General features: G+C 41.8%; 1 protein-coding gene across 5 annotated transcripts in view; it reads left to right on the forward strand.

Moving 5' to 3' along the window:
• The first annotated feature begins 717 nt into the window (after nucleotides 1-717).
• The window catches only part of GUCY2F (guanylate cyclase 2F, retinal), a 51,131-nt gene continuing 37,679 nt past the window's right edge, over nucleotides 718-14,169 (forward strand). For 4 of the 5 annotated variants that reach the window (XM_069883283.1, XM_069883287.1, XM_069883288.1 and 1 more), the window contains exons 1-7: nucleotides 718-1,201; nucleotides 2,113-2,915; nucleotides 4,174-4,475; nucleotides 5,998-6,352; nucleotides 9,391-9,475; nucleotides 12,268-12,364; nucleotides 13,133-13,267. In XM_069883283.1, coding sequence (XP_069739384.1) covers nucleotides 2,177-2,915; nucleotides 4,174-4,475; nucleotides 5,998-6,352; nucleotides 9,391-9,475; nucleotides 12,268-12,364; nucleotides 13,133-13,267 — 1,713 coding nt within the window. In that variant the 5' untranslated portion in view covers nucleotides 718-1,201; nucleotides 2,113-2,176. The remainder of the gene's footprint in view (nucleotides 1,202-2,112; nucleotides 2,916-4,173; nucleotides 4,476-5,997; nucleotides 6,353-9,390; nucleotides 9,476-12,267; nucleotides 12,365-13,132; nucleotides 13,268-14,169) is intronic. The other variant, XM_069883285.1, reaches the window with a different exon arrangement.

Consider the following 14,169-nt stretch of genomic DNA (forward strand, 5'->3'; position numbering starts at 1 on the left):
GTGCAAGGAAATCAATGAATGGAAGGAAATGAAGGAAATGAATGGAGAGGGCTGCTTTCCCCACTGCATCTGAAAGGCTTTGTGGCTTCCTGTGATCATTAGTCATGAAAAGAGAACCGCTCCTGAACACACACCAATGAGACGTGTATAATTTATATGATGTATTTGAAGTTAATACTGGTAAAGTGTTGGATTATAAATGGTTCCCTCTAGACCACAAGAACTGATCCTGTGACTTCAGCTAAATTATTGCAAGGGGTTTACTAGCTAGGGCAGTCATGGAGACTTTCGAGGTGTTTCCAGGATGACAGTTTTATTGCCAGGTCAGCTGGGGAAGAAAGGTGTCTGGGAGTGTGTAGAGGGTTATTAGAGGGCTCAGCTATGGGGAAATATATAGAATACCTAGGGAAATAACTGAGATTATTTTGATACAAATGTGAAAAGTTCTTTGTGTGCGATGATGGGTACAAGGAAGAAATAGGGGAAAGGGCAATGCAACATATCAGAAGGATGGTAGAGCCCAAAATCAAATATTCTGATGACCCCAAACCTGAAATAGCTCTTCTCTCTGCTGCTTACAGGGCAGAAGAGGAGCTATCCCAGCTGCCATCCACAGAGATTTAAGGAGCTGTTCTGCAGGGGCAGATCCCAGGAGCTAAATCCTACTAATCCAAGGGCAGAGCTTTAAGATGCCATCTCTACAATTACTACGTTAGATATGAGTACGTCTCTGCACTAAGGCAGTTCAGAGTGAGGCAGCCTTGGAGCTCTGCAAGGCCTCCACTGAGGGACTAAAGGCTTGGCAGGATGTACCTCAAGTCGTGCAACCCTGGAGGAGAAGGATAGTCCTCACTAAAAGGAACACAGAAAGCTTTTGACACGGCATGGAGTGTCCCAGAGCACCCACTCAGCCGGAGTGACCCATGCAAGCAAGAAGTTGAAGGAGGTGGGCACCCATCAGCATTTGCAGTGGAAGCTGACCATGCATCGCGTCTCCTTGAGGTGGGACCCCTGTCCAAGGACAGCTGTTGCCACCAGTGAGAAGCTGCTCTGCTGGTGGGTGGCCCTTTCTGGAGGTCTCTCTCCATCAGACTAGAGGACCTGCTGGTGATTTTACAGCACACACTGCACTGCGGTGCTCTGCGTTCATGTCTTGGTGGCTGAGGATTCAGGATAAAAATACTTCTCCAGTAATGAACAGGTAAGCTGGTGTAACGGGCTTGCTATTTTTAGAGCACAAACCTGCTTGGATCAGCAAATTTTCTAAGCCACAAGATGACACTGTGGATGGCATGGAGACTGTTATAGATTTGCAGTTTCTGTATCTGGCTGTGAAGGGTGAGATTGCTATTTCCAAAACAACTATGTCCTCCTAGTCTTTAATCAATAATATTTTAAGCCAAGAGTGAACACAAAGTTATTTAGCAGCTCTTTAACTAAATTCAAATCATAAACCTACTTTTCCCTCATTTTGTGATTGCCTGTTTATGCACCTTTCATATGTGCATGTTTGAGAGACTCTGCCATGGGTTGTCTTTAAAAAACCTTTTCAGAAAGTTTTAAATTCATATGCACGTGCATGTGCATCTCTAATGTATGTATGTATGGGTCTAAATAAGCACGTGCATATGTATGTATATTTATGTTTGTATGAGCTCTGATTCATATTTGAAACTCACTGAGGATTTTGGATAGGCAAATGTTGCTGGCTTACTACATTTGACTTGTTTATTTTTTTCATATGCATGTTTGTCTGTGTGATTTGAGTATTATCTTTCCGAAGAAGAAAAACTATAGTATATCCATAAGTTATGTTTGCTGGTGTAAACAAAGCAGTCTTGTGGTTTACTGCCTGGTTTCATAATACATTGTAAAGCATTTAAAATGTTTATATAAGTGTGCATTTAAGGAATATAGTAAGTTCTGTTGGACGCTTGTCTGCACAGTGCAGTAACTTGTGTAGTGCATCTCCACATGTCTGTGCAGGTTTTTTGGCACCTCATAGACTTGCACCTTGAGAACTGTTTTGTAATTTGGGCTTACTCAGCTATATCTACATACACTGAACAAATATGTATACAGGAAGGCAAATGTAATCTACTTTTCTTCCAGCAGCTGGTAATGCACTGCCTGGCTTCTTGAAGAACTGGGTGCAGATCTACCAGCCTGTAAAACAATGTCATTTCCCCTTCTGTGTCCTCAAAGCTTGTTCTGGGTGCTGTCAAGGCACGTTATGTTGCATCAGCTTAACACTGGAAATTCAGTCAAGACATTTATCAAGGCTGTCTTGTGGCTTCTGTTGGGAATAATCCTACTTTGCTCTCCAGCACATTGTTCTGTTTTTAAAATTGGACTGCTTGGACCCTGGAACTGTGACCCCTTCTTTTCCAAGGCCTTTCCTCATGTGGCTGCCAGGTTAGCAGTGGGACGAATAAGCAAAGATCCTTCACTAAGTCTTGGCCACAGGCTGGATTATGTGGTCCTGCAAGAAGAATGTGAGACATCAAGAGCTCTGGTTAAATTCATTGACTTTGGAAAGCGTTCCTCAGCTTTCATAGGTCCTTTGAACCCTGGCTTCTGTGAGGTGGCTACACTTTTAGGGGAAAACTGGAATAAAGCCATCTTCTCATGGATGTGCATCAATTACAAACTAGATTCTAGCATCCACCACCCTACATTTGCAAGGACCCTGCCCTCTCCCACCCGAGTATTGTTTACAATAATGAAATATTTTAACTTGGCTCATGTTGGCATCATTGCTTCCAATGAAGATATTTGGATGGACACAGCCAACAAGTTAGCAAGTGCACTCAGGAACCAGGGGCTTCCTGTAGGCATTGTTACAACCATGCGTAAAGGAGAAAAAGGCATTGAAGACACCTGGAATGAGATTAAAGCAGTTCATGGCCTCAGAAGTAAGTACTTTGAGTCTCATTCTTTGTTATTTTTTGTTTTAATTTTCTTCAGTGTAGGACTGCATTGTTATCGATTGGCATGGGTTAGAGAATGAAATATTGAAGTAATTTAAGTCAAGGAGAATTTTATTTCTGACCTTAGTGAAGCCAGGGCTTCATGTAAAAGAACCGTGGGCACTTTGTATATGACAGAGATAGGACAAACTAATCTTGTACAACTTGAAATATTGGGTCCAGCTTGCTGAAAATATAATATTTAGTAGTTGGATGCCTGTGCTTGACCCCGTCACGTGTAAAGAGGGGTCACATCACCATCACAGCTCTCCATGTGAATTAGAGATTATATGCTCCTTTCATAACCAATGAAGAGAACTAGTCCCTCTTCAAATGTGATTCATCTGACAGGCTTAAGCGCTCTGCTATATGACAAGATGAAGCACTGCTTAGAAGCATCCATTTCTTCCCTGTAATTCAGCAATCTGAAAATGCTCTAGCTCACTTCAGCTTCTATTTTGCAAAGCTTACTTTTTCTCCTAAGGAGAGACCACAGCTAGTCTAGAGATCCTGATCCTTCCTTTTAGTAGAAGGCAAGTCTTCTCTGCAACTTTCCTTCCCATCACTGGCTTGTTTTGCTTCTCTCACTAAGTTTTGATATGCTGACTTGAGTAAAAGTTCAGGAGTGCTTCCTTTCATGAAGGGTCAGTGAGCACTGTGGAAAATCTGTTAAACAGATACAGCTGTACTTCAGATCTCCCCACCAGACAGGGAGACATTGGTCACGTGGCATTCTGCAAGCAAAGACCTAGATTCTGAAATGGCCAAGCATGGACCAGATATTGAAACACAACACAGGACCCAATCTAGAATCTGTATTAATGACAGGATGAATAGATGGAGCTGGGGCACTGCTAATGACTGCGTGTTGTCTGTCAGCTCAGGGCACAAAAAGGGAAAGATCACATCTCTCAGTTGATAGCAGCATAGGACCATGACTTCCCATCATGTGAGCCTGTGCCTCACTTTTGTGAAAATTTATATCCACTGTATGTCTCCAGGAATGGGTAATGCTTACAGACACCTTTGCTAGATGTTGCAGACCTCTAGAGGTTGAACAAAATGAGTGTAGCCTGCAACTTCCTCAGCACATCACATTGGTGTGTGTCCATTAGATTCAGACCTGATACAGCAGTTCAGACAGCTTTTTATTTTTGTTGAAAACACCAAATGAATTAACAACACTGCAACTCTTGTGTTTCAGTTATAATCCTGTGCATGCATTCTGTGCTTATTGGAGGGAAGGAACAAGCTACCTTACTCACAAAAGCTCTGGAAATGGGACTAGCAGATGGAAGATATATCTTTGTTCCATATGACACTTTACTGTACAGTCTTCCTTACCAAAACAACTCATTCGATGTCTTTGAGAATGACAACAAGCTCCAGCAGGCATATGATGCTGTGCTGACTATCACGCTGGCATCTGGAGAAAGGACTTTCTATGATGCATTCAGAGAAGCTAAAGAAAGTGGTGAAATAATCGGGGATTTGGAAGCCACTCAGGTAAACATGCTTTCTCTCGGGTTTTTCTTGGACCTAGTAATGGAAAACATGAAACGAGTAATAGTTATAAAGTGAGCACAGGTGAGAGAGAACCCAGAATATGTGCTTCTATTTTGAGAAAAACATGGTAAAAGTTGGATGTGATCTGCACCTGTTTGGAAAAGATATTTCTCCTGAATTGTCTGACAATTTAACTCAATTAGTTCAACTTCAGGATCATGCTGGAAATTCAAGAGAAAGGGATTGCCTTTAAGGCTCTCAGATTTTGTTTGCTACATGCTAATTACAGTAGACCTGAGGTGAAGAAGTGTTTCCTAAGGTAGATACAGTCCATGTAGTTTTTAAGACAGCAGGATAAGATATCCACAGGCTTGAGAATCCAGAGGGATGTGACAGACAAATGAAATGCAGGATGCTTCATGAGGGAAATGCTTAGGTTCATTGCTGCCTCATTCTTCTTAGCACTATAGTCAAAGTTATTCTTTGTCAACACAATTGTCTAAATGTCACCAGCAGCTTGTAGAAGTAAAAAGTCAGATGCTACCTTGTAGACACTACAAGAAGAATTAGGTAATCTGTCATATTGGTGAAGAGATGCAGGATTCAGCTGTGTTAATCTTCAAGCCTCACTGTGAGCTTTCAAAGATTATAAGTACTTTTAAGACATGATTTATCAGATTGGCATGGACGTTTACTTTGGGAGGAGATGACTCATGCCTTGACAGATTCATGTATTTCCCTTCACTATAATGAGTGCCCATGTTAACTATATTGAGTCTGGGATTATAATAGGTGTCTACACCTGGTTAAAGAATCCCACAACAGATGTCAAATTCTGTGGCTCACAACAGCACTCCTCATTCTATCATTAATGTATGGCTACAATCCCTCTTCTCTTGCCAGCTGTAAATGGCCATGTAGCTGCAAAAACTACTGTGTGTGTTTCTAGAGGAGGGGAAGGTTACAGGTTCCTAAATCAAGTCTGGCACAGAAGGGAGCAACACAAGGAGAAAAGGCTCTGGTACACAAAAGAACAAGTTTACTGTGGCCCTGTTCTATGTTTTTACATCTTAGGAATAAACAATATTCTGGCAGAGATGATCAACTCTTTGTGCATGACTTTTTCCTGCTTGGGTAGGGAGGCAAGCCTATGGCTTTGATCTTTTTGTGAAAGATGTTTTGGCGCAGTGCTTTGAAACAGGCTGTGATAAAATGACAGCTGAACATCAAGCTCAGAGCCTTGGCTCTTCCCATGGTAAAGAAATTTCACATGGTTTTAAAAATACTTCAAAATTGTATTTTGGGAAGCAACTGTAAGAAAAGGCAGGTATTCAAAGTCACATATATATTAGGTTGATCCAGAGCTTCCTTCAACCTAAGACTCTTCAAACCCATTTCTCTGCAAGTCTTAATGCTCCGTTCTTGGGTTTACAGCTTACCTAGTGAGACATTTTTTGCCACAAATCTCAAACCAGGTGTTGTCAACAGTATATCCTGACCTCAATTTCTCCTGCATTTTTAGGTTTCTCCACTTTTCGGAACAATCTATGATGCGATATACTTCATGGCGATGGCTATAGACAGTGCTTTGAAGAAAGGAGCCAGAGTCTCAGGAGCTAACATAGCTAAGCACATAAAAAACTTCAGTTTCCCTGGATTTAGTCACAGGGTAGAGACAGACTACTGTGGGAAGGGGCTGAGTAACTATGTGATATTGGACACAGATGGTTGTGGGAACCAGCTTTTCCCAACCCATTTGCTGGACATGTCTTCAGACTCTGTGAAGTCCCTAGGCCAGGCTATCCACTTTCCTAGTGGAGCTCCACCCAAGCCAGACTCCAGCTGTTGGTTTGATCCAGATGTTCTCTGCGATGGAGGTAAGGAAAAAACACAAAACAACAAAGTCAAATGGCCTTGAGTCCATGTTTCTTATTTCTTTCATCTTTTACTCCAGGTGATTGCCCCTTAAATTAGAGCTCCCCAAGGAGAAAAGTTGAAACTGAAGAAATTCATATAAAGATGCTTGTTAGGTCAATAACGTTGCTGCCACTATTGTGTGCTGGTAAGGGTTTTTCAGGTCTAACCTCTGTTCCAGAGGCTCCACCCAGCACTGTGTCCCTGTCCTTCTGAGGGTCAGGGTACTAAGAGGATTTGCAGTGAAGACAGCCTGAGAGAGCTGCACAGCAGCAGATGCTCTCACCATCTCTCTTGGTTAACTGCAGCTTCTTCACACAGTTAGCTATGCAGCTTTAGGGATCATTATTGCTCACCTCATCAATAAAAGATGATAATCATTACTTGAAATAATTGGAGCTACTGTGGACAACAGTGGTGGTAATTGAAGACTTACGGGCAGAGATATCTGCTTCCTGGGTTCACAAGACTACACACTATTTTTACTTATTGTTTTTAATCTGAGGCAACTGTGGTGCAGTCCACAGGGAAGCCAGAATCTCAGGGTAGGATACTTAGCCTCCACTTGACATATTTACTTATAATACTAAACATTTACTCCTGCTGCTTCAGGATATGACTTAAACAGACAAAATTAACCACATCTACAAAATATTTCATTCAGCAGCTGAAAAAACCACCCCCTTGGCTCCACTGTAAGTGGTTTAAATCTGTGTCACTCCATAGAAATTGGAGTTACACTGATCTGACAACAGCTGTCAGGCTATAGAAGAGACATATATAATGCTATCATATGTGTAATTTTGCAGGGCCACTAGGAATAGTGTAACAATTCAGCATCCTATTGCAGTCTATGGAATAATCTCACTCATTTTTAGAGAGATGAGATTTTATGTTTGCACTTTTACAAAAGGATAAAGCTCTAGGCACTTGTCAGTGAAGGGGTAATTTAATATTATTACTAATACTTCAGGGACTAATTTTTATGACTATAATTAAGTCCAGGCCTCAGTTTGGCTTTGGTGTGGAGTTAGTATTGGAGGGGGGCTGGTTCTGAAGTTGCCAGTCTGCTGTGGTTCGTGACCCTAGGTCCACCAGGATCTGGCCTGAACAAGTGCTCCCAGTACCTATGTGCACGCACGCACAGTGCAGACACTGCCAGCCACCAACAGAAGAGCATTCAGGAGAGAAATACTAACGCACCTCACAACCCTAGTTCTGCCGCCCCTGCCACCAATACATCCTCTGATAGGTGGTCCAAAGCTGTCATTCTTCCACAGCCAGCTCTCAAATAATCTAGCCCCTGCGGGACCCAGTCTATAAGCTTGTGGTTTCTTGTGGGTTGCAGGCTCCAGGACCTCTTATGTTACTTGCTGTTTAAGCTGACTTGAAGTCTTCAGATAGTAAGAACATAGAGCACCCTCATGCAGGAAAAAAATGAGGAATAAGATTTAAGAAGGTAGGACAGACTATGATAATCACATGCAGAGCTTGGCTGGAAAAATGCACAATATGCTTATGTGCAACAAATATCCCACACTTCAGTCTCCCCAACTCATCTCCATCCCTCTTTCCCCATTTTTTTCCTTCCTTTAAACATCCCATAAGAAGTTTCACATGCTCTCACAGTCCCCTTAAAGCATCCCATAATGAGTTTAACACAATTCCACAAGTCCCCTCATATATGCTGTAAAATTGCTCTTGCCCATGAGCCCATAATAACTTTGCTTTCGCTTCTGATTAGCTATAAAGTTCTGCTTGAGGTTCCTCAGGCCTTCATATTGTTCTTGCAATGACCCATCCATCAGTGACAAGACTACTCTGGTCTTTGGTATTGCCTTCGCCATCTCCTACTTCTTAGGGTTTGCTTAACGGGGTGTTTATTTTTTACTTCTCTTACCCTCTCATTCACCCCAATGAATTTTGTGCTCTAACCAGCTCTTGCTCTCAGCTTATCAGATGCTGATTCAGTGAATGCAATTGGATGGACTTTCAATGTTTTCCAGCTGTGGAATGGTCCTCATTTCATGATGTATAACTCCGCCCCCACTTCAAGCAAAGTACATGTTCAGGAAGAGACCTTTTACTATTCCTTGGTTTTCAAGCAACCATGTTGCCTTAGAATCCTCTGAAGTGTAGTCAAACACTTGTGGGTTATAATATGCAAAGGTAACAAGTGAAAGAATTTCTCTCAGGCTCTTTCTCAACAGAGTTTTATTCAGACAGCAGAGTGTCTGGGGGCTACCTGAGGAAGCTTAGGAGAAAGCACCAGTAAAAAAAGCTCTGACTGAAAACCAGAAGAAAGTAATAACAAATTTGACATTATTCCTACCACACTGTGGTCTAGTTTACAGGTCTTCTCTGAAAATTTTAGAAGGCCACAAATAGTTGTGAGATGGAACTTTCACGCCTTTACACTTCATCACTGGTTTGTCTAGGAGGTATTTTTTTCTTGGTCCAGCAAGAAAACCAGCCATTGGGCCCACTGAGGAAAACATCAAAATTCTCCTCCTTCTCTTCTGCTCTTTTCAGCACTGTAAATCTGTATCAGGGAATGAGAAATCCCAGATGGGCTGATGACTCACTGGCCATCAGTTTGGTGCCACGTGATTAAATTGTTGCAGTGTTTCAGTTCCTGGAGAGAAGAGGGTCAAATGTTCAAAAGTTATGAACTTTGCAAAAGCTGCCTTTAAAACTTAATTCTTTCCCTGGAGTCTAGCCTTTATTTACTTGAACAAAAACTGTTTTTCCACTGATCCAGAACTCTAGGTCTGGTATAGAAAAAAAGTGCATAGAAATAAAGTGGTTGCAGCCTCACATAAACAAAGTCAGTAAGTATTTGTGTGTTTACAAATTAATATTGCATGAAAATAGTCTCCTAGCATCCTCTTGGCTTAATATTTGACTTTGTAGTCTAATGGTCTGATACTGGTGTTTTCATTATTATTCCCTAAATCAAAAAGTTTTCTAGCTCACTGATTTTTTTCCCCTCTTTGCACAGGAATTGAGCCTACGGTCGTGATTTTGGGAGTCATGTTGATATTTGCCCTGCTGCTTTTAGCTGTGGCCCTGGCTTCTCTCATCAGGTGAGAACTGCAGTATGTATTTAATTTGGTGCCACTTTTAGCAGCTAGTCTGACCTCCTTTACATTCTCCATGTACTAAAGTGAGAGACAGTATCTCAAAAGAAGGTTCAGAGCAATTAATTAGGATAGTTCTTTATTACCAATCTGATTCTCTCCCTCTTTTGAACTGAACTCCAGCTCCCCAGTCATTCACATTGTATGTATATTGGTCTGGACATAGAACCTTTGGAACAAATGAAGTAGTGTGCTGGGGAAAGAACAGTTTCTCACAACTGCATAGGTCACACTTGTGTCCTGCCTCTATATCCAACATGGACATGAGCCAGCATGGACTGATCGGTCCAGTAGCTATGGGTAGCTCTGTAGCAATGACACTAAGGCTATAACCTAAGGTAACCTACTTGAAACTGGCCTCTGGAGTAATCTGTCTCTCCTTATTGATGTCTAAATAGAGCCTGATTGAAATGAGAGTAAAATTACACCGAAATTAGAAGGCATATTTACTCAGCAGCAATGAGTTCAACAGAGCAGTATTCCTGGATTCTTCCATCCAGCTTTGCCTCTCAAATCATCCCAAAACATGTTTTCTCTTCACTCATGAATCATCCCTTCAAACCCAGATGATATAAGGCCACCCAGCAAGCAACACCCCAACTGTTTCCCCGCTTATAACACACGGCGGCTTCTAGTACCTCATAACTGCAGGGACTGAGGAGGCTGCCTCCATCCACTGGCACTTTAAAGCCCTACTCTATTCCTTGGCCACCAGCCCCTACAATTATGTAAATAAAACACTATCTTTCTGCCTACTCTACTTGTAAGCTGTTCAACAAGTACCAGATTGTGCTTGGGAAGGCTCAGTCATGAGTAAAAATGTATGGACACCTGCAAGGGAATAAAAGAGTCTAGGGTGACTTAAACAATGATTTATGTTAGGGAAGGGCATGTCTGGAGCTAAATTTAAACCACAGCATGGTCTGAGTTCAAATGTGGGAGCTCTGGTCTTAGCTCTGCCAGGGGTCTATTGCATGACCTTAAATGAGTCACTCCATTCTCTGTGCTTTGCTTCTGACAGAGGGGTGTTCTTCTCCATGCTTGGGGGAGAGGATGCGATTGACTAAATAAGGTTTCCAGGAGGTCAGGTGTAAAGTGCATAAGTAATGAAATTTTTGCACAAAGCTGAGTTAGGTGGATTGGGAAAAGTGGCTAGAGAAACACTATAAAAAAAATCATCCCAAGTAATGCCTGTGGTGATATGGCCAAGGCTCCCTCTGAACTCCAAAAAAAGCTGTCTGTGCTCTTCTAAAATAGCTGGTACATACAATGGAAATCATGATCTATGGTATTTTGCGAAGTGGATTCTTTCTACAGCAGAGTTAGCAAAAGGCACCCTATTGCCCATCTCATCAGGAAAAGTCTTATGTGTGTGCGTATCAGACATCCTCTGAAGGGTAAGCAAAGTTTATTAAAAAAAAGTGACACTAGGTTAAATGGGAGAGCTTTCTTTTCCCTTCTGTCTTCCTTCTTTATGAGTATTTTACTGTCCCATAGATAAAGTGTGCTTTGTTCTCAGTGTTAGACCTTGACATCCATTGAAAGAGTGCATTCAAAAATGATGGTGTTTGACTTCTGCCTCTTCATTAAGTCCCAAAAATGGCCATTTGGTGGATATTAGTGTCAGATGCAAACCAGCTAAAAACTGAAAATGAAACTCTGAAATGGTGATTTGTATTGATTTGCACAAAATGAATATGAGCCTCTTTTAACAATCCCATGAACACATGGTCCTTGACTGTGCACCATTTCTCGTTGTGTTCTCTTTTGCCTTGCAAATTCAAGAGCAGCCGGGCCAATAGTAGGATGCAGTCAATCAACAGGTAGTGTCTATTGGTCTGACAACTATACTGAATTTTCTCTCTCTCGTGTGGCAATTCTGCAGTCTGGTAGTCTATCAAAAAGTGCAGAGTGTCATCCCTTGGAAAACAGGCAGTAGCTTCTTGTGGACATGGAAGAAGCACATTTGTCCTGTGTTACACAGTATACGATAGACATCCCATCTGACTGAAGTACTGGAAGAAGTAGATCTGAATCAATGCAGTCTTCTTGATCTAATTAATCCTAACCAGAGGAACAGCACTGGTTCAGCAATATTGCTTCCAAGATCTCTGTGCTTCATTGCACTATGCCACACACACCAAACTGCTCATCCCCTGTAGCTTTTTCCTCCGTGTGAGCTTGCAGTCATTACAAGGGAGGATCTTGCTGTGTGCTTCATCTACAGCATGCTACAATACAGACTTTTAGCCAGCATTTGTGTCCAGGCAGTTCTTATAAATTATATAAATTATATAAATTATGCTGGTGTGTCTGAAAGTTGATTGCTCACTCACCAGCCAGATTGGCTGGTTTAATAAAACCTATTATTCTCTCCTAATGGAGAATGAGTGGGAATATGAAAAATAAAACCAAGCAAAACACAGTATGCATTACATACATATCCAATTCATATTTGTAACCAGATTGACTCAAAATGTCTATTTGTGATGAAGTGTCTTTGAGATCATAGCTTTCATACTATGGAAACTTGATATCCGTTGCTGTTTGACTTGAGGTTTCAGTCCAAGTCAGGGCATTATGGTTTGTCTACTGCTTTCACCCATATCCATCCCTGCTACCATAGCACATGCTGCACTTTCCTTATGCTGCAGGAAATACAGATGTGGGGGATCCAGAGGTAGTGTAAACTGGTTACCTACCTAAAAATGATAACTGTGATTCTCCAAATCTCCCAGGCATAGTATCTTGAACAGCCAGCTATTCAGGGGTCCTAACAAAATAATAATGACCTTGGATGACCTTGTCTTCATCAACCCAGAGCTACATAAAAAGGTAAGTCCTCTCACTGAGATATAATCTTGTGGGATGCTCAAAGATAGGTTTACTGTATTTTCATGTAGTGCTTACGAAGCTCTGGTGGGGTCATTCACTTCTCCATGCCTCATTTTCCCCTGCATATCAGAAAATATGCTGAGTGTTTCTAAGTCTCAGAGTAGATGCAAATGCAATGTCAGAGGGGTTATGATGATGTAAACCAGACATTTTTGGATTGTTTATTCAAACAGCCAGGGCTTTTTTTTCTGTTCTTGAGGTTTTATGGCTTAGTATATAGCTAAGCTATTCTGTCCTCTAAAATAAAGTGTCTGCATCAGAAATACTTGCCAGGAATTGTTCTTGACCTGTGCTGGCTCCTGGCCAGAGCTGAGGATCTCGTGGGGGAACGTTATCTGGCAGAGGCCAGGGCCATGCCCAGGATCATGCTAACGATATGAACAACTGCGGAACAATCCCTTTGCTTAGGTCACTGGCACAGACACAAGCTTCTTGTCTATGCCTCCTTGTACCCCTCTCGGAGAGACATTTGCTTCCTCTTATGCCTCCCCCAAGCCACAGTATACCCATCACATAAAGTGCTGCTGTTTTGTTTCAAGGTACTACACAGGATCACCCTTATGAGGTATTCAGAGAGCTGAGATGGGAAATTTTGGAGGTTTGGGAGGTGGCTAGACTATGTAGAATGTATGTCCTGAGGCAGAGTTGGAGTGGAGGCTTACACCCAGAGGTGTTAACTGTTTTGCACCTGCTTTCCTTGCCTTCCAGAGGCTGACCTTGGACAGTCTGACTGATGCAAACAGCGTAACAGCTGATGGCAAAAGCCTGAAATCTGTAACCCGCTCCCTTTCCTTGAAAAGTGCAGCCGCCACCCATGAAACTTCCAATGTGGCCTTGTATGAGGTAGGTAGGGACCTCATGCAGCCTTCTGCTGCTGCTTCAGTTCATGGAGTTGCTCAAGTGGGGAAACTATGGGAGTATAGTACTGTAAGTCCCAGCAGGTAAATACTGCTGATAGCCCCTGAGGGTGATAATAGCTTACTCCCAAGCACGGGTTTACCAGTGCTTGGGGTGACTCTACATTAGCCATCCCTCTGACACTTGTAGTCATGCTTAGTGGCAATATTAAATGTCCATATGTATCATTGCCATGTCTAGTCTCCGTTAGAGATGTCACAACCTGAACACACCATGAAGAACCTTTCTTATCAGACAGAACCTTTAAGTTGTAACTTCTCTAATAAGGACCTTTCTTATAAGACAAGATCCAAATATATGGAATAAAGGTTATCAAATTCCCCTTTGTGACAATAGGACTGTATGGAGTTTAAGTAGAAGCAATGGCCAAGAAAACTCACCTCATCCATCAATTCTTCCCTAAAACCACAGATTTTTGAAAAATATGACATGGTTATTTTTCCTGAAAAGCTGCAAAATAAACTGGATCATTAATGCCAGAGAAAAGCCCTGGACAGAGTTACTTCCCTTTTTCCTTTTTCAGTTTATCACTTTTTACCATATAGTAATACTTTCCATGTGTGCAGTTCTGATCAAGGTGAAAGTGATGCCTTTTCTCATTTTTTGAGGATTATTTGTGGATAGTCTTATTTGTGTGCAATATAGAGACTGAGGAGAGACCTTATTGCTTTCCATAACTACCTGAAAGGAGATTGAAATGTTGCTCTCTTCTCCTGAGTAACTAACAAGAGCATGAGAGGAAATGGTCTCAAGTTGAGCCGGGGAAGTTTAGATTGGATATTAGGAAAAAATTCTTTACTAAAAGAGTGGTCAAGCATGGAACAGGC

Source organism: Phaenicophaeus curvirostris, chromosome 1 (assembly GCF_032191515.1).
Source record: "Phaenicophaeus curvirostris isolate KB17595 chromosome 1, BPBGC_Pcur_1.0, whole genome shotgun sequence".
NCBI lineage: Eukaryota > Metazoa > Chordata > Aves > Cuculiformes > Cuculidae > Phaenicophaeus > Phaenicophaeus curvirostris.